We start from the raw sequence: 22,926 nt of genomic DNA on the forward strand, positions 1-22,926 counted from the left end.
ATTTCCTCCTCATCATCACCATGAGTTGAGTTACAGGTTACATCTTATTTCATAATCATTTGTGCTAACATTTAGTTTCCATCAGCAACATCCCAAGATAATCATCACTTAATCAGTCCTAATAATTTTCCCTTTCTCCTTGATTTAGTTTACATGATGATTACAAGATTATCATCATTATCATTATCATTATCGTTATTATCCTCGATATCCAGTAATTAAACTATAATTAATTGTTAATCTACAATGTGATTGATTTTCCTCTTCTTCTTCTTCATCATCAGATCAGACTTTCTTTTTGTTTCAACTTGGCAATCAACTCACTGAGAGTTAATTGTTACTACAATTACACCTTGGATTATGATTAATTTGTGACAATCTAACTGATTAAATTGTTTGCTTGTTTGATTAGATTGTTTCGATTGTCGATTTGTTTATTATTAACTTTTGCTTGTTGCTCTCAAATTGAAAATGCCTCTCAAACCAATTTGGGTTCTCACTTGGGATATTTTAATAGTGATAACAATTAAAATCAAATCAAGTAAGTAATCATTTCATTTTCTAATTGATTTCTAATTGTCTGATTGTTTAGATTGTCCATTAATCAGTAAACCATTTTGATGATGATCATTACCTACGAATCCCATAAGATTGGGATAACTCAATTGAGAAAATGATTATTTTGTTGAGGAGGAAAAATCCAATTCCAATAAGAAATCATCATCCTGATGATCATCAGGAAAGATGAATTATCATCATTAGGATGACCTTTAAATGGTGATTATCTTGAAACAATTTAAAGGTCAATTAAGTTCAATATTATTATTGTTCAATCAACGGAATAGTATTGATTAAACAATCATTCAGATTAATTAACATGTAACATCAATTGAGAGGTAATTAAAATGAATTTCAAATTGTTCAGCGATCAGCAATTCTGAACAACTGACCAAATTGACTAAAGTTAATCCTTGACAGTTACTAATCAGCAATTTATTTCATCTACAATTAACTTGAAATGTAATTAAAAGTTGAAATAACAAGACAGAAAAAATCATTTAGCATTGGAACAAGAAACTTACCATGAACATTTGTATTTCTGTCTGATTACATGACGATTACCAGAATTATCATGATTTTATCAGTTGATTGTTTTTTATTATTATCATAATAACAATAACATTTAATATGTTTAGATATCATGAAAGTAAATAATATAACATGAGAGATGATAACTTGAAACTGATGAGGAAGCAAAGAAAGACAGTTTTCATTTGGAATCCTTAGAATCCCCTGAAAATCACCGAAATCATCAGAATTCTAGGATTCAATTGTGTGTGTATTACATGAAAAAGGCGGGACCTGTAATCAGGATGACAAATAATGATTATCTCTCATGATGATTGTCGATATTGTGATGACATTTCACCCGAACTTGAACACGAAAAAGTATATTAAAGTTCTGAGTGTTACAAGTTTCGAGAAGAAAAAAAAATCGAAAATTTTTGTTCCACTTTCTTTTATCGAATTTGATTGATTGTTGATCTTTTTCTCTTCCACTGTTATAATCAACAAATTTATCTCTCTAATTATTGGTAATATTCATCTTCGTCCAATCAAGCAATCGGCGGAAAGGAAAACTGTACATTTGTATTCGAGAGTCGATTCGCCAAATTTGGTAACTTCACCTCACTCAGTTGGCCTTCCAAGTATCCAAATAACATGAGATGTATTTATTACTTTCGAGGTGAACCTTTCGAGGCCATAAACATTACTTTCCTTGCTTTTGACCTGGAGTCGCCTTTTCCTAAAGGGTAAGTTGAAAATCAATATCAACCATGAATCTTATTCATCATCAACATTAACCATATTATCATCACTCCAAGTATTCAATATAATCAGTTCAATGAATATCAGTATCATGAATATTTTGTTTACCTGGAAGGAAAGTTTCAAATCATCATTATCATCATCATAGCTATTTAATGGTTTATCATTATGGTTACTCTTTGTCAACAAAATCTTCATCACCATGATGATCATAATTTCATCAATACTGAAAAATTAACATGGATAAAAAAGTTCTGAACTGAATCAACATCATTAGTGTTTAATGTTTACTGAGATTTAAAGTTATCATCATTATCAGTAAATTGTAATCATTACAAGATTGTATTAGTTTAGAAGTCAGAACTTTTTTCATTCATTTTCAGAATTGAAACTACATGAGATTTTTTTTTGCATATATGCTTTTCCACTGAGAGTATTATCTTCATCAAGATTATCATCAGATCTTATCATCTTTTTGAATGTCAAACTTTTCACTCTTTTTACATGAATGAAAATATTTTCCAATCTATAACAATATTCAATGTTTCATGATGATAACTTGGTGATATTGAATCAGTTTAAAATGATATCCATCAAGTTAACATATGATTTTATGTATTCACATCATCAAGCTATTCATTGTATGGCTTTTTGTTGTTATTTTGACATAACAAAAGCATCATCATCATCATCAATATCATCAACTGGACAATGAAATTTTCTTCATCATCTTTTTTTTTATCTCATTTATCATGAAAAATGATAAATTTCAGCACAAAATCAAGTGAATATATTGAATGAAATGTTCATTGGTGTAAAAAAAGCTAAGGTAAATGGACTAATCATGTTCAATCATTGATCTAACATGAGATAAATTAAAATTAATGATGATTATCATCATCAATTCAATCCTTTTATAATCATCACCATGATAGTAAAAAAAAAGATCCATAAGAATACAATTGTATTAGTCACAATCGAGAGTTCGACAAGAAAAAAGTTCTAATAATCGTTGGAAACTTTTTGATATTTTCCAATCCATTGGAACTTTTTTCCCTCCCTGGATTTTGATATAAATTATGAACATGATAATTCAATTGGAATGACAATAGTTGCAATAAGTTGATTCAATAATAAACATCAACAATTGATAAAAAAATAATTCCATGAAAATTAGGTTAAAGTAACGGTAATATTATTGTTAGAGAATTCAATGTATTTTCTATGGAGAAAAATATTTCTTTTCTTCGAACTTTTTTTCTTCTTCTTATTCTTATTCTTATTCTTCTGATAAAGATAAATTCTGGGTCTTTAATATGCTATCATTCTCATCACCCTGTAAGAATTCATGTTACCCTGAATATCAGTTTAAATGTTTACTCGCACATGAATAGTTCAGTAAAGATAAAAAAAGGAAGATGAGGAGAAAAAACTAAATCCTTTTATCATTTTTCTCCCTCATCTTCATCATTATTATCATGATGAGGATGAGGATGAAGATGAGGATGCTTAAAGTAACAACAATTGACTTGTTATCTGCTCAGCATGAGATCCAAATATAAATTTAGAGTGATGATCAAGTTTTCACAAGAATCAATAATTTCCTTCACTTTTAATGGTTGGTTGAAAAACTATTATTTTCTTTTTGTTTTTTTTTTCTCTCGTTCCAAGATGATTTTCATGATAAATATTCAATTCTAACAGAATTTACTTCCCTTTTTAACATTCTAATTATTTTTATCACATTATCATCTAGAGATGAAAAAGTTTGTACAGATAAAAGGAAACAAGAAACTATCATCAAGACAAAATAACATTTATCATGGATTCAAAGTGTATATCATGAGTTCTGAAGATGAGGTTTTCTTTTCTCGAGATGAACTTATATCTATTCGTTTACATGATACATTTTTCATCATCTACCTGGAGAGAGAGAGAGAGAGAGAATATTTTACAAGATAACCTTTTCTTTTCTCAATGGTTCTTGTAGTCAGAGTGATTCTGAATTTCTCTCAGAACTTTTTCTTTCTCCTTATCTTCACCATTAAAAGAGGAATTGAAGCTCACGCACCATTGGAAAATATTATTACATGTAATGACATTTACATTGGTTTTCTGTTATTACTTTAGATTAGATGATTTTTGTTCCCTTATTGTTTCTTACTTTTCCCCCTGTTTCTCATGTAGATTCAGTGAGCATTCAAATGGTTACTGTCGGGTTTTAGAGTGGACAAGGGTCAGAGTACCGAACAAAACTCTCAAAGGTCCGTTCTGTCCCAATCAACTAATTCACTGGTGTTTTATTCACCCACTAATTAAGGTCTATCAATAAAGGTGGACCATTGGCTTTTATAAGCTCTTAAATTTAGCTTTTATTAACTATTGAATAATGGTCAGTATTAATGTTTGATGAGTAACTTGGAAAGGTTAATTGAAGGGTAAGAGTAACTAAGAGGTTACAAGAAGGAGACTTTTATAAGTGACAATTAGGTAAAGAGAAACAGGTAATGAGGACTAATTGGAATGACTTATAAAAGTTGAACAAATTAGGAACTTAAAAGTAATTAAAACAAAGATTCACTAATTGTTGCTTTATGGCAAAAATGTGTTGTCTTTTAAACCAAATGAAAGGTGATTGACAACAACAAAGGCGACAATTAGAGGTAGTGATTAATGAAGAAGCGCGAAAATTGAGGTTCTTAAGGGCAATACCTTACATATCCCCCGGTTTTTGATTAAGAATGGATCTCAATTTTTCAGAGCTGATTCTGTTCCCTGGACTCTTAATAAAAGGAGAAGGAAGAGATGAAGTGGGAGATAGTTGATTTTCAGGGGTATGAGGAGATAAAGTTCCATCAGCACATGAATTTGAATCGGAGGCACTATCACTTTCATCTTCTTGAATGAAGCTTTCATCAGCTTGAATAGGGACAGTTTCAGTTTCATCACCATTGGAATCCAATAAAGGAACATCATCTGAATGATGAGATGGTGAATCTTCTTCAGGAATAGTCGATAAAGGCTCATAAATTTTTTCTTTATCAATCTTTTCTAAGAGAACGAAATTTGGATCAACTTGTTCCGATCGATCAGAGATTCGAATTGGTTTATACCGATAAGTTGTATCATTCCATTCTTTTGGCCATTGAGCGATGTTTTTATCAACATTACTTTCGAATAGGAGTAACATGGCTGCGACATCTTGATTGCTGGTACAACTTTTGTTGTGAATTCCACCAGTGGCAGTAGCAATTTCCTCGATTCTTTCCCATTCGAAGAAGTAGAGATTAAGGGCAGCGGAAGCTTCAATAGCTGGAGAGTGAGGAATTGGTTTTATAACATAACCTCGGAAGATGAGAAAAGATATAATATGAAGAGACATTGGATTAGTGAGATAAGGAGAGTAATAATAGATCATATCTCGGAACTTTGGACGAAGACGATTTATCTCATCATTGGTGTAACCAAAGTTTTTGCATAATAAAAATAAACTTGATCCGATGATTTGTTTAGAGGCCACGAAGTATTTAGTTACTTGATCACGGGCTGAGATTAAACTCTTAGATCTCTTGATATCATCATAGGTTAAACCATTAAATTGGCTATTCATATTCGCTATGATATTTTTTGGATATCGAATGAAGGTCTCATATATAACTTCATGGTTACCATTGATGATGATGACCCAAATCGGTAGATTTTTACCATTAGTTCCAACACAATAAGTAGCATGAACACTGATTGTTCGCTCTTTTTCAGGGTGAATTTCGGAACGGGCGATGATATCATTGAGGACGGTTGATGGGATTGAGGGAAATTCAGGTGTAGGACGACATTGCCATCGCTTTAGAAAAGCAAGTCTTTTCACATTGTTACGATATTTCCTCTCGGATGAAGCATTTTCATCGGTTTTGATTTCATTATCAGGGGTTACAATACTTTCATAAGTAAAAAGTTCTTGGTGATAATCTTCTTGCTCAGCTTCTGGAACCATGAAAAGAGGATCAATAAAGATGAATGGTTTTTCTTCACTATCTGAATAAACGGATGTAGTTGAAGAGGCAGAAGTAATTGAGAGAGCACGATCCCATTCAGGGCATTTATCTTTACGATTTTTCTGAATCCATTGTAAAGTAATCGAGGGAAATTTTTGGTATTGGAAAGCTCTTGGTTTGCGTTGAAATGAATGAGTAGGATGATCCCAAAGGGCTTTAGGTCCTGAAGTTGGTGCAAATCCAATAGCTTGAGCCCATCGTTCACCATCATAAACTGGTCTGTATGGGTCATTAATTTTTCTTTCATTTTCACCAAAATTGTCTCTAATATTGGCTTGTAATCGTAATGTAGATGGAGGAAGATCATCAGGTTTCTCTTTATGAGAACGGAGGAGAAAATTGTAAACTTCGAAACGTTGATTCCAATAAGCAGGAATAGATGAGGCACATGAAGTAAGGGCACGATGTTGAGGAACAAGAATATCGGCTAAGGAGCAAGTAGATTCCTCGAGACTTTTTCGCACTGGTCCTTTATTGAAGTTGAGCGATAAATTTGTATCATAATTAGAGTCCCAATCGCCTCGGAAACATTTCTTTTCATGAAGAATGATATGGTCGGAGGTTGATCTGAAGAAACAGAATTTTCGACGACATTCAAATTTACATTCTCCATAAAGGGAAAAATTTGTTGAACCATTTGGTTTACCGAATGAAGGAAAGAAGCTTTCATAAGCTACACGTCGAAGGCAAGAGGCAGTAATACATAAGAATTCATTTTCCAATTTTGGCTTAATGATGTTGATTCTTTCTGGAAATCGGTTGAGCCATGAAGCACATTCGAAACAGTACCATCGGTGACAACCAGAACAAACTGAAGGTTCAGCACAAATCTGTTCACATAAATGACAAAGGATTTTTTCAACGAAATCAAATAGATTTGAATGGAAAACTTTAGCAGCTCTGAAACCTTTATGGGCATCGGTGTAATCAGCTTTTCTAATTTGAGGTGAATCAGCAACATTCAATTTGATTTTTTCTTTTAAAACTTCATAAAAGGTTGAGAGATTTTCATCACTTTTTGGTTGGAAGCTCATAAAAGCTTGAACTGAAGATGGGTCTTCATGAGACATGATGAAAAAACGATTTAGAAAAAACGATTCACAGAGAAATTTTAAGTTGATTAAGAGAACACTCGAAGAGATGATAAAGTTAATGGGAATAAAACCAAAATTAAAGTGATTAATTAAACTAATTTGATTGTCTTTTATATGACTAATTGACTTTTGGCTTTCATTAGCTCGATGATTAAACAAAATGGTGACTTCCTGTGCGCGCTTAATGGTTGAATAGCAACGGTTGTTAAGTGAACCATAAAGATAGAGGCACTGACCATATCGAGCGGGAGGTTTGATTTTTGATCGATTTCTTAATTTTTTGAGTTGATTAATTTCATGAGATTTTTCTGAATCATCTGAAGAAGAATTTTCTGAACTTTCCTTTTCTGAGGAAGAAGATGAAGAAGACGAATCTTTGGAATCAATTACATCCAATGAAGGAGATTCTTTGGTTTCTTTAGAAATTTCCAATAAAGGAAAATCTTTGGAATCTTCATAAAAGGGTTTAGTTCGTTGAAGGTTAACTGAAGTTATCTCTTTAGTTTTTTCATTTTCGATTAATAAACTTCCTTTGATGATATCTTTGATGATATAAGGACCAGAATATTTAGATGATAACTTTTTACCAGAACCAGGATGAGGAGCTTCTCTCTTTATTGAGACTTTATCGCCGATTTTATAAGGATGAGGTTTCTCAATTAATCGTTGCTTCTCAACGTAATTGATTTGATTTTGCATTAATCTCTCTTTTGCGAGCTTTCTTGCTTCATCGATTGAGATTGACATTGGTTCTAATGAAAGATGATTGTCAATGGGTTTAGAAGGCCAATTTCCAAACATTAAGAAATGAGGAGGATATCTGGTTATCTTATGAACACTAGCATTAATGGAATAAACCATAGTGTCTAACTCAGATTCGATACCTTTGTAACCATTGGAAAGAACATAAATTCTTAACCTTTCACCAATAGTTCGATTTGTCCTTTCGACGAGTCCTTGTGACTGAGGATGATAAGCAGTGGAAACTTGATGCTTTATCGATAAAGATGAGAGATAGTCTTCACATTCATGAGACAGAAAATTGCGACCACGATCTGTTTGAATAACTTTAGGAACACCGAATAAACGGAAGAAGTCCTGGAGGAAAGTTATTACCGTTTTTGCCTTTTGATTTTTATAAATCTTTGCATATACGTATCTTGATAAACAATCACAAATAACAATGATAACACGATCACTTCCTTTTTTCATATTGATTGGCCCTTGGACATCAAGTTCTAATCTTTCCATAGTTTGATCAGGAATGGGCTTGAGATGAGCTTCGGAATAAGTGATGTTAGCGGGTTTTGCTTTCTGGCAAATTGAACATGATTTACAGAGTTTATCAACAGCTTCACGTAGATTAGGCATATAAAAGCGGCGTGATAGATCAAGAAAGGTCTTTTCAGTGGCAAAATGTCCACCAAGAGTCGATTCATGTTCTTCCTTGAACAGTTTAAGAAGAATCGGCTGATTAATAACAATACGATCAACAGTATGATATTTATCTTTGTTCTTAAAAAGAATTCCATTTTTAAGATTAAATTGACGAGTTTGTTTGTCGAGTGATTCTTTGGGAAGAATTAATTTTTGTTTTATCACAGATAATTCTTTATCTTTATCTTGATGATTGATCACGAATTGTTTCCATTTATCTTGATTCTTAATGAAGAGAAGACGAGAAGATAAATTCAATGAAGAAACAGATTTTCTTTCAGAAGAAATGAGAATATTGGTATATCCAATTTCACCAATCTCAGTTAGATCAGGATCAGAATAAAATGGATCAAGATAAGAGAGGTTCGTTTCATTACGAAGAAAAAGAGATTTTTCGAGGAACTTGATTTCAGGGTCGATAGTTGGGCGATGATCCCATTCGGATTGATATCGACTAAAACAATCAGCTGAATGTTCAACACCTTTTCGATAGATAACTTTATAGTTGAAAGTGTCGAGCATAATTTGCCATCGATTTATTCGAGGGTTTTTGAATTTGAGTTTTGGAAGTTGACAAAGTGCGTGGTGATCAGTTTCGATGATAAACTCTGATCCTTCGAGGAAATGTTGATATTTATCGACACCAATGAAAATAGCGAGAAGTTCTTTCTCTGAAATGGCGTAATTGACTTGGTATTTCTGAAGTTTTTGACTGAAGAAACTGATTGGTTGCCAATTCTTTATTGAATCGATAGTTTCATGGAGTTCAGATTCAGAAGGCTCTTCCTGGAGCAACATACCACCAACCGCTTTATCGGAAGCATCAGCAGATAATTTTTTCCTTAAAGACGGATCATGATGAACCAACATAGTTTTAATGATGAGGGATGATTTGAGTTTATCGAGTGCATCTTTATCTTCTTTCATGAGACAGAATTTTCTATCTTTGGATACCATTCGGTATAAGGGTTCAGCTAAACGAGAAAAATCTTTTATGTAACGGCTGAAGAAGTTGTAACAACCTAAAATGCTTTGAAGTTCTTTACGATTTCTTGGATAGGGAAGGCGTTTGAGGGCTTCGACTTTAGCGGGATCAGGTTTTATTCCCTTACCACTAACGATGTGACCTAAGAATTTAATTTCACGATAACCAAATTGACATTTATCTGTCTTGACTTTGAGGTTATGATCACGAAGTCTTTGAAGAACGAGTTGAGTACTTTTTAGCAAGTCACGCCATGAACGACCAAGAACTGGGACGTCGTCGAAATATCCAAGACATTTAATGTAATTGTGACCATCGAGAACTTTATTGACCATTTGTTGAAAATAAAACGGAGCACCGGAAAGACCCATAGGAAGACGAATAAATTGGTATTTACCATCAGGAGTCACGAAGGCGGTTTTACCCCTTTCTTGAGGATGAAGTTCTATTTGATGGTAGCCTTGAAAGAGGTCGAATAGATTAAAATATTCAACACCTCGAACTGCTTCTAAGCAGTCATCAACCCTAGGCATCGGGTATTGAGTTATTCGAGTGATGCGATTTAAAGCGCGATAATCGATAACAAGACGATAAGATTTATCAGGTTTGGCAACGAGTAAAGCAGGGGATCCACCCTCTGCCGTTGAAGGTTCAACAATACCACTTTTGATTAGCTCGTTGATTAAATCTTTGAAAATTTTTCTTCTTTCAAATGAGCAAGGATAAGGTTTTTGATAAGGGACTTTATTGTCTCCAATATCGATAAAGATGGGGCAGTTGCGATAAGAGATGCAACCAAGATCCAGGCGATGTTGAGAGAAAACATCATGATAGTTCAAGAGAATTGATAAAGTTCGTTGACTTGATTTGAACTTAATTCTGGATTCATACATCTGAGGTTTATCTTTAAAATTTAAATTTTCTTTTGCTCGGATTCATGAGAATGAAGAAGACAATATGAAGACTCTTTAGGAGTAAAGTTGTTCTTCAGGAGGAAGAGATTTGATTTTGAAAGGTCTGTCTTTTCTTAGATTATTTTGAATTAGATAAATTAAGCTTGCGTGGCTTTTAGAAGCTTTGAGATAAAGATGAGGCATATCAACTGTTTTAACATTACAAAGATCAATGATATCGACAGAACTTCTATTATCTCTGGATAATCCAACTTTTGTTTCTTCAAAAGTGGCGAATCTAAACTTAACAAGTTCATGCTCAGTTTTTCTCATAAAAGATACTTTGAATTTCTCACCATCCGATTGTAATCCAATCTTCAGATCGTGTCCAGTTTTATACCCAAACAAGAATAGAGGAGAAAATCGTTTCGCTATCACGACACGAATAAGTATCACTTCTTTTGAAGGAGGAAGATTCACAAGAGCATAAGCTTCACCAATGACGTCTAGATTATTATCACAAGCATCACGAACTGAGTAGTCCGTTGGAACGAGGAAAGCTTTAAGGCTTTTAGCGAAGTCGAGGTCGATCAATGAAGATCCAGATCCAGTATCAAAGAGGACGAAACCACTTTTAGTGAATTCACGAGTACTGGTGAATAGTTGACAAAACACAGAAGCACATTCATTTGGAGGAACATCTCCGAATTTAGTAATTAATGAGGAAGAAGCTTCATCGCTTGGAAGACAGAAAGTTAATTCTTGAGTTGTTGGAGTACTTTTATCAGTAGAATTTTCTTCATTCTTAGAAAGTTTAGCATTTCGCTTTGCACAATCTTTGATTTCATGGCCTTTCTCTTTACAATAACGACAGAATTTTGGATAAGGTTTACCGGATTGTTGTTGAGAATTTGACGAGGAAGACGATGAGGAAGATGAAGAGGAAACAACAGGAACTTGAGATGGTTTATGATTACCCTTTGATTGTTGAGATTGAACATTTCTTTGTTCAGGTCCTTTATTGGACTCATAAGGTTTCGACTTTTGATTTAAATACGATTTATCATGAGGTTTCGAATGTCTTAATTGACGGTGATAACGGAGTATCATTACCTTTATGGTACCTTCGAGACTGTCAACACAACCTTGATCTTCGATAGCATCTCTAAGAGGTACTGGAATACGATGATGAAGTTCCGTAAGATATCTTGATTAGTGACCGTACTAAAACGTCGAAGAAGATATGATCGCAATTTAGCGATGAAGATACGAGGAGGATCTTCATAATTGTAACGGAGATCATTTAAACTTTGTTGAGCTTCGGTTACCTTGGTAGAATCTCTTAAGCCTCGATAAAGAGCTGAGATATACTCGTTGTAATCGGTGATACCTTGACATGACTGTTGGTCAATGATGATCAAATCGTGAGCAATGTACTTTTTAAGAAGTCGGAAACGAGTTGAATCGTCGATCGGTTCCCACTGGAGTTGCCTTTCTGCGCTAGTTAACCAGTCGAAGGATCATCTTCGATTCGAAGAATTGGAAGAAGGAAGAGGTACTCGATATTTGTAATCAGGAAGTGTGATGGAAGAAGATGGAGGAAGAGGAAGTGGCTCAAGGTTGATTAGAGGTTGAGGTGACTTTGATTCGTCCTTGAGAACATTTGAAGGTTTAAAGTCATTTCCTCTGAATTGACGAAATACATGTTTAGCGTTTTCTGACACATTGAGAGTATTAATAAGATCATAGGAACCTGATAAAAGGGCTTGTTTTGTTGTACCATAGACACTAAGAAGTGCTTGAAGTTCCTTTTCGGTTAAACCGTCTCGGCGGAAAGAAATTAACCAATCTGGAACACTAGGTTCGATCGCTTCAGTAAGAGATAACCCTTCAAGGGCGTCGAAATCGGTCTCAATGCCATGAAGCAAAAAATGAGTCGATAAAGATTCGAGGAAACTGAAGTGAACAATACAGCGAGGTTTTTTATCATGACCCCATGTTTCGAGATACTTTTGTTTGTCAGAAATTGGAGCGTCTTTAACAGTAGTTTCATCAGAAACAACACTTCTGAGAGCTGAGATCTTCTTAGGAGGCATAGTAACACTTTATGGTGTAAGAAAACACACGATGATGATTACAAAAGAAAACACTTTATGATGATAGGAAAATTAGAAAGAAGGGAAAAGAAGAATAGAAACACGAAGAAGAAGTAAGAGAAGGACTGCCTAGGTCGCCATATGTCGGGTTTTAGAGTGGACAAGGGTCAGAGTACCGAACAAAACTCTCAAAGGTCCGTTCTGTCCCAATCAACTAATTCACTGGTGTTTTATTCACCCACTAATTAAGGTCTATCAATAAAGGTGGACCATTGGCTTTTATAAGCTCTTAAATTTAGCTTTTATTAACTATTGAATAATGGTCAGTATTAATGTTTGATGAGTAACTTGGAAAGGTTAATTGAAGGGTAAGAGTAACTAAGAGGTTACAAGAAGGAGACTTTTATAAGTGACAATTAGGTAAAGAGAAACAGGTAATGAGGACTAATTGGAATGACTTATAAAAGTTGAACAAATTAGGAACTTAAAAGTAATTAAAACAAAGATTCACTAATTGTTGCTTTATGGCAAAAATGTGTTGTCTTTTAAACCAAATGAAAGGTGATTGACAACAACAAAGGCGACAATTAGAGGTAGTGATTAATGAAGAAGCGCGAAAATTGAGGTTCTTAAGGGCAATACCTTACATTACCATGCAATCTCTTAATGGACATTGAACAGCAAAAAGTAAATCACTTGATGATTAGATTGGGATGGAAATCAGTCCATCACCATTTTCATATAACAATTGAATTTGTTCAGAGGTTTTCACATGATATTATCACAATTTCGTACTATTAATATTATTTCATCTTGGAATTGTATTCGTTTATATAAATTTTTTTCTTCGAATTCAAAATGATTCCAATGATGATGATGATGGTTTTCATGGCTTTGATTTGCTGACTTGCATGAAGATTAGTTAATTATACTTGAATATCATGTATCTTGATTATCCATAGTGAAAAAAAGCTGATTCAGGAAATTGAACAATCTATTAAATTGGAAGATTAAATTTCTGATTAGATTTTTTTTTTCTATTCGTTAACTTTTTTCTCTATCCATATATAAGATTAATAAGATTTCACCTTTAGAAAATTGTTTTTTTTTCCTCATGAAAATCTTATGAGTTTCACAGATAAAGTTCATTAAGATGTTGATCACCAACTTATTGTTACATTAACACTTTGATAATAATCGTGATCGACAAAGTGTTCAGATAAATTGAAAAAGGAGAGACAAGAAAAGGAAACTGATAGGGAAAAAAAAGTTCAGACAAAAATTCAGTTCGATAATGAGAGAAAAAAGTAAAAGAGCAGAAGAAAAAAGTTTCGAACAAAAAAAAAAGTTTAATCTCAAACTAATGACGAGACAAGAATTCAATCTAATATCAGAACAGAAAAATTGAAGGTCAAGGTTATCATGTTGACCAATTGATTTTCGTTCAATATTTTTTTTCATCTTTTCTTTTCAGTTGTTTATCTGATTATATCGATATATCAACGATCACTGCCTTCAATGTTAAACGATTAGTGGGACGTTATTGTGGCTCAACTGTGCCTTCGCCGATACTTTCGATGCACCCGAGGGCGGAAATTATTTTCAAATCCAATCATGTGGTCAGTAAAAAAGGATTCTTTGGTTTCTATGAGTTCGTCGACGAAGGTAAAGTCTAATGTCCAGTTATTAGATTGGAATCGACCAAAAATCGAGGACCAGAATATTCATCATTGTTTCCTATTCATTTTCTGTTTAACTTTCCATAGGTTTAATTGGTCCACCGGTGAGGGAGGAAAAATCCTGTGGTGGTGATGAAAAAGGTTTCGGTGGGATAATCAGTTCACCCAACTATCCAAATTCATTTCCTAAATCAATTGATTGTATGTGGTTAATTAGAGTACAACAAAATCAACACATTTACCTTAGGATAATGCAATTACAATTGTTTGGGTCCATAGGTGAGATTTTAAATTGTCCCTCATTTCAATTACAATCAATACAAATAACTTTTTTTCAACCTCAACAATTTAGCTAATTGTAAGGAAGCTCATCTAGCAATTTATGATGGATATGAAAACTATGACTATGAACACCATGAGCCTAAAAAATACTGCGGTGACCTAAAGTATTATAAAAGTTTGGACGATAAAGTTCAACTGAGTGCTAATAACCGTTTACTAATTAGGTGAGTAGTAATTAAAAGTGTATTGAAAACACTGAGATTAAATTGGTTTCACTTTGTGGTTGATTAATTGTTAACAATTTAGATTCAAAAGTGAGATTACTGCTCCTCAATGGGAAGAGCAAGTTGCAACCCAAGAGATAACTGGATTTAAATTAATTTGGACTGCAGTTACATTCAAACCCAAAGGTAATAATCACAATTAAAATTGATTAGATTGAAAATAACAACAATCAAAATTAGATTAGTGAGATAATTAATTTTCCGATAATCATGAAAGTCTCCGGGAAAAGTTAATCAAGATTTTCAGTTATTCATTAGATATGTAACATTATATTTTTAACATGTAATTTTAATCATTAAAATCATGATACATGATGATGATGATGATGATAATAATAATAATAATGATAATCTATTAATGATTTAACAACAATTTAATTTGGTTAAACAATTGGATAGACAATGAGATGAAAAACAAAAACAATCAAATGCAAAGCATGAAATTTTCAGGGTAAAATGAATCATCGTCAACAACAACAACAATTAAATGCCCAGGACAAAAAAAATAATACACAATTAACTGAAGCAATCAAATGCTATTTATGATCATCATCATTACTTTGATCAATTGATTATATTTGAAAGGCAAATCAAATGGTTCTGGTGTATAAAAATAACGGTAAAAACTAACGGTAACCTCCAGGTTACAGGTTATCACCATGAATCTGAATCATGGTCACGTAATTGTGTCCACTTTGAGTTCTGGTCACTTGATGTCCAGTCAAACAGTATTTCCTTGGGTGTGGAGTAGGATTTGAATGATAATATAATCTCAACATAAGGAAACATTAAACAATTTCTCATTCTCACTTAATCTTAATCCTCTTAATCCTCTTTTTTTTATAATCTCTTTGGATTCTTAATCTTTCAACTTATTAATTTTTGTTTCTTTTTCATGTTTCATTTGCATTTATGTTTCGTATCTTAATTGTAATTTATATATAATTCACTTTCTATTCATTAAACGTTGATTGTTGTATGTGACAATTAATTGCAATTGTTGCAAGTTTGCATTTGGATTTAATTGTTTCTCTCTCCCTAATTATTAAGAGTTGGATGTTTAATTGCATGCAATTGATTTTAATCATATTTTTAATGTTTCAGTCCCTGTGAAGCATAAATTTGCTTTAATTATTATCATAATCTACAATTATCATGATGATTAGGATGATTACTGAAGAGATGATGATGATTATCATGATGATTATTATGATGATAGCATGATAACAATGATGAAATTGTGGTTAACATTTTTTTTTGAGTTAATCAATGGTTAGGAATGAAAAAGGAAACGATTAATTTATTGATTGTTTCAAGTTGATTTTTTTTCTCTACGATTTATTAACTATTACAATCAAGAAAACTTAACCTTTTTGTTTTTATTGATTTACTTTATTGTTTGTTAATCAATTAATTAGTTAATTACTTGTTTTACAAGGTTGTGATTGAGTTAATTGTTGCTGTTAAAGGTTAAAGGTTTTAAATTGTTGGTTTTTGTTGGTAAATCACTTTAGTGGTTCGGGTCAAAGGTTTAGTTGGTTTAATTGTTGTTTAATTAGTAACAATGTTTCAATGGCCAATCCAAGTGAAAGATAATTAATTTTTAGAGCTAATTGTTGATGGTTAATTGTTGATTGTGCTGATGATTTACCAGCATTTTGAGCTTTAGCCCTTTCATCTGAACCAAAATTTTGTTTCCTTCCTCGAGCTCGTTTCAAACGGATGATTAACTTTTCTGATTTAATTGTCCGGGTTGATTGTTGATCTTTAGTAACTGTAGTTGATTCTGATTGTTTACTTTGGTTCTCAACTCTGGAATTAGAGTAATTGTTATAATTAATATTTAAATCACTTTGGCTGCTGTTATTCCTGGTGGTAGTTGATTGTTTTCCGGTTAAATTGTTTGAATTATCAATATTTGAATCTTGATTAACTGTTAAATTGCTTCTCGTAATTGTTTTCATGTTTGTATCACTTTGATTACATGATTGATTAACCATTAGAGTTTGATTATGATGAGAAAATGAGGAAAACAATGTTAAAGATGAATCAGTTTGATTACAATTAATCAATTGAAATGAGATTATTGTTACAATCAGAACGATAATAAGTAATTGATAATAATGAATACAATGAAAATTGATTAATCTCATTTTAAATTTTCTTAATGATTAAACAATTAAGAAGCTGAAAGGTTAACACATTAAACACAAACACAAAGTCTAAAAAAAAACAAAATCAAGACTTGAGATCCCAGTTGATGATTAAACAATTAAAAACCACAATTAACACTGATTATGACGATTAATAAATTGTCTGGTGATATTAATTTGATTGGATTTGATTTCACGAGATGATTTAATGTTATGATTAAGATTGGAAAGAGAAACAGTTTTTTGATTGGTGAAGATTTGATTGTTGAAAGAATTGTGATTTAATGTGAAGTTTAATCTGATGATTGTTGTTGATTGTTGATGATTAAAATGAGAAGTGGGTGAAAAATAGGTAATCCCATACACAGGGTGGGAGGTGGAAAATAATGTTTACTGAATAACTTTTTTTTTTTGGTTCCTGTTCCTATTGATAAGTCAACCCAAACAATTAACTTACGGACAATTTATTTCATTTTAATATTCAACATAATTCATATTGTCCACTCATCGTCATCATCATCATCATCATCATCATCTCACCCACCACCACCACCACCTTCAACAATGACAACAACAACAACAATAACAACAAACAATAATGAAAATAATATACAAATATCCAAGTCTATGGTTGAAATGGTCAACTTTTATTTTTGTTTTTGTCATATCACTGACCACTGACCACTGATAATCATCCAATAATAATAATAACAATGGACAAAAATACAAGTAGAAGTGTATTATGTGTGTGTGTAGGTTAAGAAGAGGGTGGGTGATGGGTGGGGTGATAATGATGATACTGTGATTGGACACAACTTATGACCACTATTGCTAAACAATTATCTTTGAACATTGAGTTAGAACTTTTTTTTTATTTCTATTCGCTCGGTTTCACTCAACTGGACACATGAGTTGAAACTATTCTGGATCTTCATTGTCTTCCTTTGGGAGAAATGGTCAGAGAGAGGGAGAGAGAGAGAGAGAGAGAGAGAGATGGAGGGAGAGAATCAAGATGATGACCAGGATGATGATTATGATGAGTGGCAGTGGGTAAAACTGGACAAGGTAAAATCAGGAGTTGAAAATCTGAAGGGGAAACAGTTGAACAAAAATATCGAAAAGTAAAAGGTTGACCTTGCCTTTGATACTTTATTGTGTGTGTCCAGTTAAACATATATCATTTTTTGTAATGTCCACTCTCCACCCCTCACCTCCCACCCTGGGCTCATGATATAATAAATGATAATAATAATATTGATAGCGTGAATAATATCATTTCCTTGGTGACCATTAAGCACCAGGAATGAAGATGATGATGACCAGTATGATGACCAGTAGACTTTCAGAGTCTGTCTTTTTGTTTTTTCTTTGTGTCTTCACATTTTTTTTTATACCTTCTATGATTATTATTATATTACAATAATTAACTGATTACTTCTTGATTCCTTCGTAGCAATTAACATGTTTAAGCAAAAGGTCAATAGGTGATTGATTAGGAAAAAAATTCTCTTGGTTTGTTTTTTTGTTCTGTTTGATTGTATATCAATTAAATGGTAAATTTTGATGACAATCAATTGGTTTATGATTATCATCACATACAATCACATAGATTTTAATTGTTGTTGTATTAATAATGATGATGACGATTTTGATTAAATTGTTGTTGATACAAAAATGATAATCAAAGGATCGATATCATATCGTTATGGTTAACCAACCCTAAATCATTACTATTAACATAATCAATGTGATTATCATTATAATACAAGTTGATGATTATTTTAATTTACTTGAATTCACCTTTGTTTCCGTTAAAAATGATGATGAAAAAGTTGTAACAATTTACTGATTATCTGTTGATGATCATCAAAATTCAGACCAATCAACAGGAAAAATAAATTGTAACTAATAATAGATTGTGATTATTTCAAGGATCACTAATTCATGTCAATATTTAATCATTTCAAAAGGTTAATTGTCCATGAATATTGTTACTTAAATTAACAATCAAAGATCAATATTTAACAATAACAACAAGAAAATTAATCAATTAAAAATCTCTTCAAGATAAATCATTTTGTCATTTCTCTCTTTTTTTTGTCTTTTCTCCTTCTTAATTATCCTGATGGATTACAACAATTAAGCTGATTGTCAACATTTCCTATGTTCCAAATCTGAATTTTGCTTAACACCTCAGAGTGGGTCAACCTGTAAACGTAAGGAATACTTTTGTATTGATAAATCATTGAAATGTGATGGGATTCCCAATTGTAGTGAACAAGATTCCTCCGATGAAGACCAATGTAAGTTCAAACAATTAGTTAATTGTTACACCACAGTTAATTTGTTTTAAATCTCTCTTATAAAAAAAAGGTAACGTTTCCAACCGTTTATACACAATTGTTACAATTCTGGGACTGATTAGTGTTTCCTGTGGATTGATTTGTTTCCTATGTCATTGTCGTCGTCGTCGTCGTCGTCGGTCAAATCTTGATGACCATCGATCGTCAGTGTCTCAAAGTGGCCTTCACGGGTCTGGGTCATCGGCATTCACGGTGAAAACAACATCCGATGGTTCGATTAGTGTTAAACATTTAAATCATAGTCCACAATCATCATCCTATGTACTTGTGGCCAACGGCAGCGGCGGTGGGGAAAATCATGATACACCTTCATCTCCACCTTCTGAGTTATTATTACCTTTGGATACTTTTTATCGTCGATCACAAAATCAGAATCAATACCAACAGGCTATTAATCAATTAAAGAAACATCATCATCATCATCATCATCATCGATCAACGACTATGTTAACACCCGAAGATGAGGTCACTTTTACCTCTCTCTTACTAGCATCGTCTTCGGTTCCTTCAGTGAATCATCATACTGGCTCACTGCGGACTCCTCGACATCATTCAAATAAACACCATAATCAACAACAACAATTAACCAAACCACTATCGGCATCATCACTTGGTAATATAATTGTTTCAACTTCCACCCCACCGGTGGGTAAATGTTCAATTCATGGTCAACGATCAAATTTATTTCAAGTGCCTCCACCACCTCCACTTACCCTTCATGATAATAACTTTTATACCCTCGGGTCATCACAAGTATCATGATGAGTTGATTCAACGACTCAGAGGATTGTACATGAGATTACAATTAATTAATTGCTAATCGTAATTGATAAGGTACAAAGAAACTGAATCTCAATTAGTAACATAAAAGAAAAGTTATCAATCTAATAGTTAATTGTTTTAAAATTGATCCAAATTTCAACCAATTAAATTGTTCAAATTAATTTTAATTGATAATAAAAACTAATCATGAATCTTGATGATGATTTAAAAAACTTTTATTTCAAATTAATCAACAATTTGTGAGTGTTGATCAAATATAATCAATTCCTTTGATTGTCAAAAGTGATCAATATGATAGATATTTACAATTGAATTAGATGAGATAATCATCTGAACTAATCGCTGGCAATTGTTACAATTAGTTAATTAGAATCCAAAATCTTCATGTTTAAAGACAAATCGACTTCCATTTAAGTTAATTGTCCGACATGTTTTCTTAATTTCTTTCCTTAATCCTGAAGATCCAGAACAGAATACAGAAACTCTGATGGAGAAAAAGAAAACAATTAAATTGTAACAATTAGTTGATTGTAATGAGATAATTAAAGGTAATTGAACCAGGTAAGTATTGAAAAAGAAATTGAATTAATAAAACTGATTGAAAGACAATTAGAGAAGAAAAATTTTCCATCAGAATTTTCATCATTCCATTCATAATGAATTCCCCATGAAAATACAACAAAACTATTAATAGATCATCTAATGTTTACATGGAGAGAATCAGTTGATTGTCATGATTCCTCTTGATTTGAGCAATTGTAATCATCTTGATCACCACAATGATGATTTCTAGTTAATTGTCAACGATTTTATTAGTTTTCCATCCTAATCCTAATTCTGATGATATTTAATCATCTTAATCTTTATTGTTTAATATTATTGATGATTCATTTCCTATTAGCTAGGATGATGAAAATTGATTCATTCAGAGAGATGAGATTTGACCCTGAAATTGTTGATGATTAAGTTAGAGTGGGATTGGGATAATGAAGGCGGGAAAGTAATTAGGAAGTGGATTTAAGATGAAATCAAAGGTAACATTGGTAATAAGAAATGTTCATTTAGATGAATCAATTAATGTGTGGGTGGATTAAGAGTGGGAGTGGGAAGTTTATCCCTGACGGTGGAGAGGAAAATATTATCGTTATTATTGGAAATATTTGGAGAAAATTAAATCAATAACTAGAAGGGAATCAAATGAAAAGTATAAGAGATAATGAGAAATTAAGGTTGATTGTTACCAATATAATGGGAGAATGTTAATTATTTAGTTTGATTAATCGAATTACTTACTTTTGATTGTGATAGTTTCGTTGTAATTGTTGAAAGATTGTCTTTAATTTAGGTTTACCCAAGAAAATTGAATTACGAAGTAAATTGTTGATTAACATTTCATCTCGAGCTCCTAATCGATTAACATTAACCAACATTGTTTCCTGAGTCTCTTGGGTTAAATAAATTGTTAACCTTAGGGGTCCTCGTTGATTACGATGATTAAAGTTAATTGTCTTTCATCATAAATTGGGAAAAAAATGAGGAACAAGAAAAAATAATATTACTAACAACAATTAGCGATTAGGATTTACAATGAATCTTTGTATTAATTAATTAATGAAAGAAGACAAAGAGGAGAAAAAAAATTTCGATCAAATCGAAATGCAAAGTAATCACAATTAATTAACTAACGAACTAAAGTTAAACTAATAATCAAATTGAAGACATTAACAATTAAACTGAATAAGAAAACCTTTCCATTGATTTAATGTTCAAGATTAAAGTTGATTAACTTTGATCATTTGAATCTAATTTAAATTTTCATCAGTTTAACACCGAAATCAATGGATTAATTTAATCTAATTATCTGGCAATTCTCAAGATTAATTGTTTGAATAGATTATCATGAGAAATTTGAACAATAAGTTTGAAAAAGAATTGGAAGAAAAAAGTTGTCACTTATTCTTGATTATAAATAATATTCTGAGCTCATGGTGATACTGAACTTTGTTCAGAGTTTGGTGATAAGATTGTGAATCCATTGAAACGGGAAAACTTGATTCACCATGTTGACATTTTCTCTCTCTCTCTCTCTCTCAGTTTACCTTCAAGGCTTAATTGTGATACATGAAAATCTATATATCAAGAGGATTTTATCATCATCCGGATGATAACTGACGAGAAATCATCTTCATCATCATCAAATGTTCATCCTCATCACTTGATATCATATTTTTCCCCCTTCTGTCATCATTTTCACCAATAACTCAAAACCAGTGACACTTTTTTTTTCATCATCATCAACCAGGAAAAAGAAACCTAATCAACTGATTCAAATTGTTAATTAATCTACAAAAATTAAGAGTAAGATTAAATTATCCACTTCGTTAATTATTACATAAATCATAGACGATCTTCATTATTAATCTATTCAAATGTAAATGATTGTTATTTTTGTCTCCTCCCCTTATAATTAACAGACAAGATGATGAATTAATCATTCTTGATTATTAGTAATGATTTAACTCATTCCTACATAATCATTGTGAAGATGAGGATGAAAATTAGTTAATTATTCATTCATATTTTTTTTTACAAATAATCTTTGCAAATGAAAATATAATAATCATAATCAGGTAATAATAATGATAACAACAACCTACAATTAATCTGATTAAATATTATCACAATTCTGGTTATTCTGATTAGAAGTGGAAATTTGAATATACAATCTGGTTAATCATTGATTAAATTTATATTAATCAACGATATTTAATTGTAATAATGTTAGATAAGTTTTAAGATGGTGAAGATTAGTTAATTGTATGAAAAATAATGTTGATTAATTGTCAATGGATTTATATTGTTTCTTGTATTGAGTTTTATTTTGTTGGAAATGAGTTGGATAAAAATGAACGAATTGAATTAAATCAGATTAGATGGTGACAAGCATTTTATACGATTTGATTGTTGTAATTAAATTAAGATTAACATGATT

General features: G+C 32.0%; 2 protein-coding genes across 3 annotated transcripts in view; one reads left to right on the forward strand and one right to left on the reverse strand.

Annotated features, from left to right (window-relative positions):
• Nucleotides 1-20,131, forward strand: LOC128390759 (uncharacterized). Its single transcript, XM_053350520.1, has 8 exons — nucleotides 1-541; nucleotides 1,622-1,814; nucleotides 13,865-14,055; nucleotides 14,157-14,348; nucleotides 14,422-14,575; nucleotides 14,658-14,761; nucleotides 18,933-19,091; nucleotides 19,162-20,131. Exons 1-8 carry the CDS (start codon nucleotides 472-474, stop codon nucleotides 19,911-19,913), a joined length of 1,815 nt encoding a protein of 604 aa, XP_053206495.1. The 5' UTR covers nucleotides 1-471; the 3' UTR covers nucleotides 19,914-20,131.
• LOC128390758 (NADPH oxidase 4-like) overlaps nucleotides 20,128-22,926 on the reverse strand; it is a 13,295-nt gene continuing 10,496 nt past the window's right edge. For both annotated transcript variants that reach the window (XM_053350519.1, XM_053350518.1), the window contains exons 9-10: nucleotides 21,228-21,442; nucleotides 20,128-20,418 (exon numbers count right to left, since the gene is read on the reverse strand). In XM_053350519.1, the coding sequence (XP_053206494.1) occupies nucleotides 20,301-20,418; nucleotides 21,228-21,442 (333 nt within the window). In that variant the 3' untranslated portion in view covers nucleotides 20,128-20,300. The remainder of the gene's footprint in view (nucleotides 20,419-21,227; nucleotides 21,443-22,926) is intronic.

Source organism: Panonychus citri, unplaced genomic scaffold, assembly GCF_014898815.1.
Source record: "Panonychus citri isolate SS breed McGregor unplaced genomic scaffold, ASM1489881v1 Contig00127, whole genome shotgun sequence".
NCBI lineage: Eukaryota > Metazoa > Arthropoda > Arachnida > Trombidiformes > Tetranychidae > Panonychus > Panonychus citri.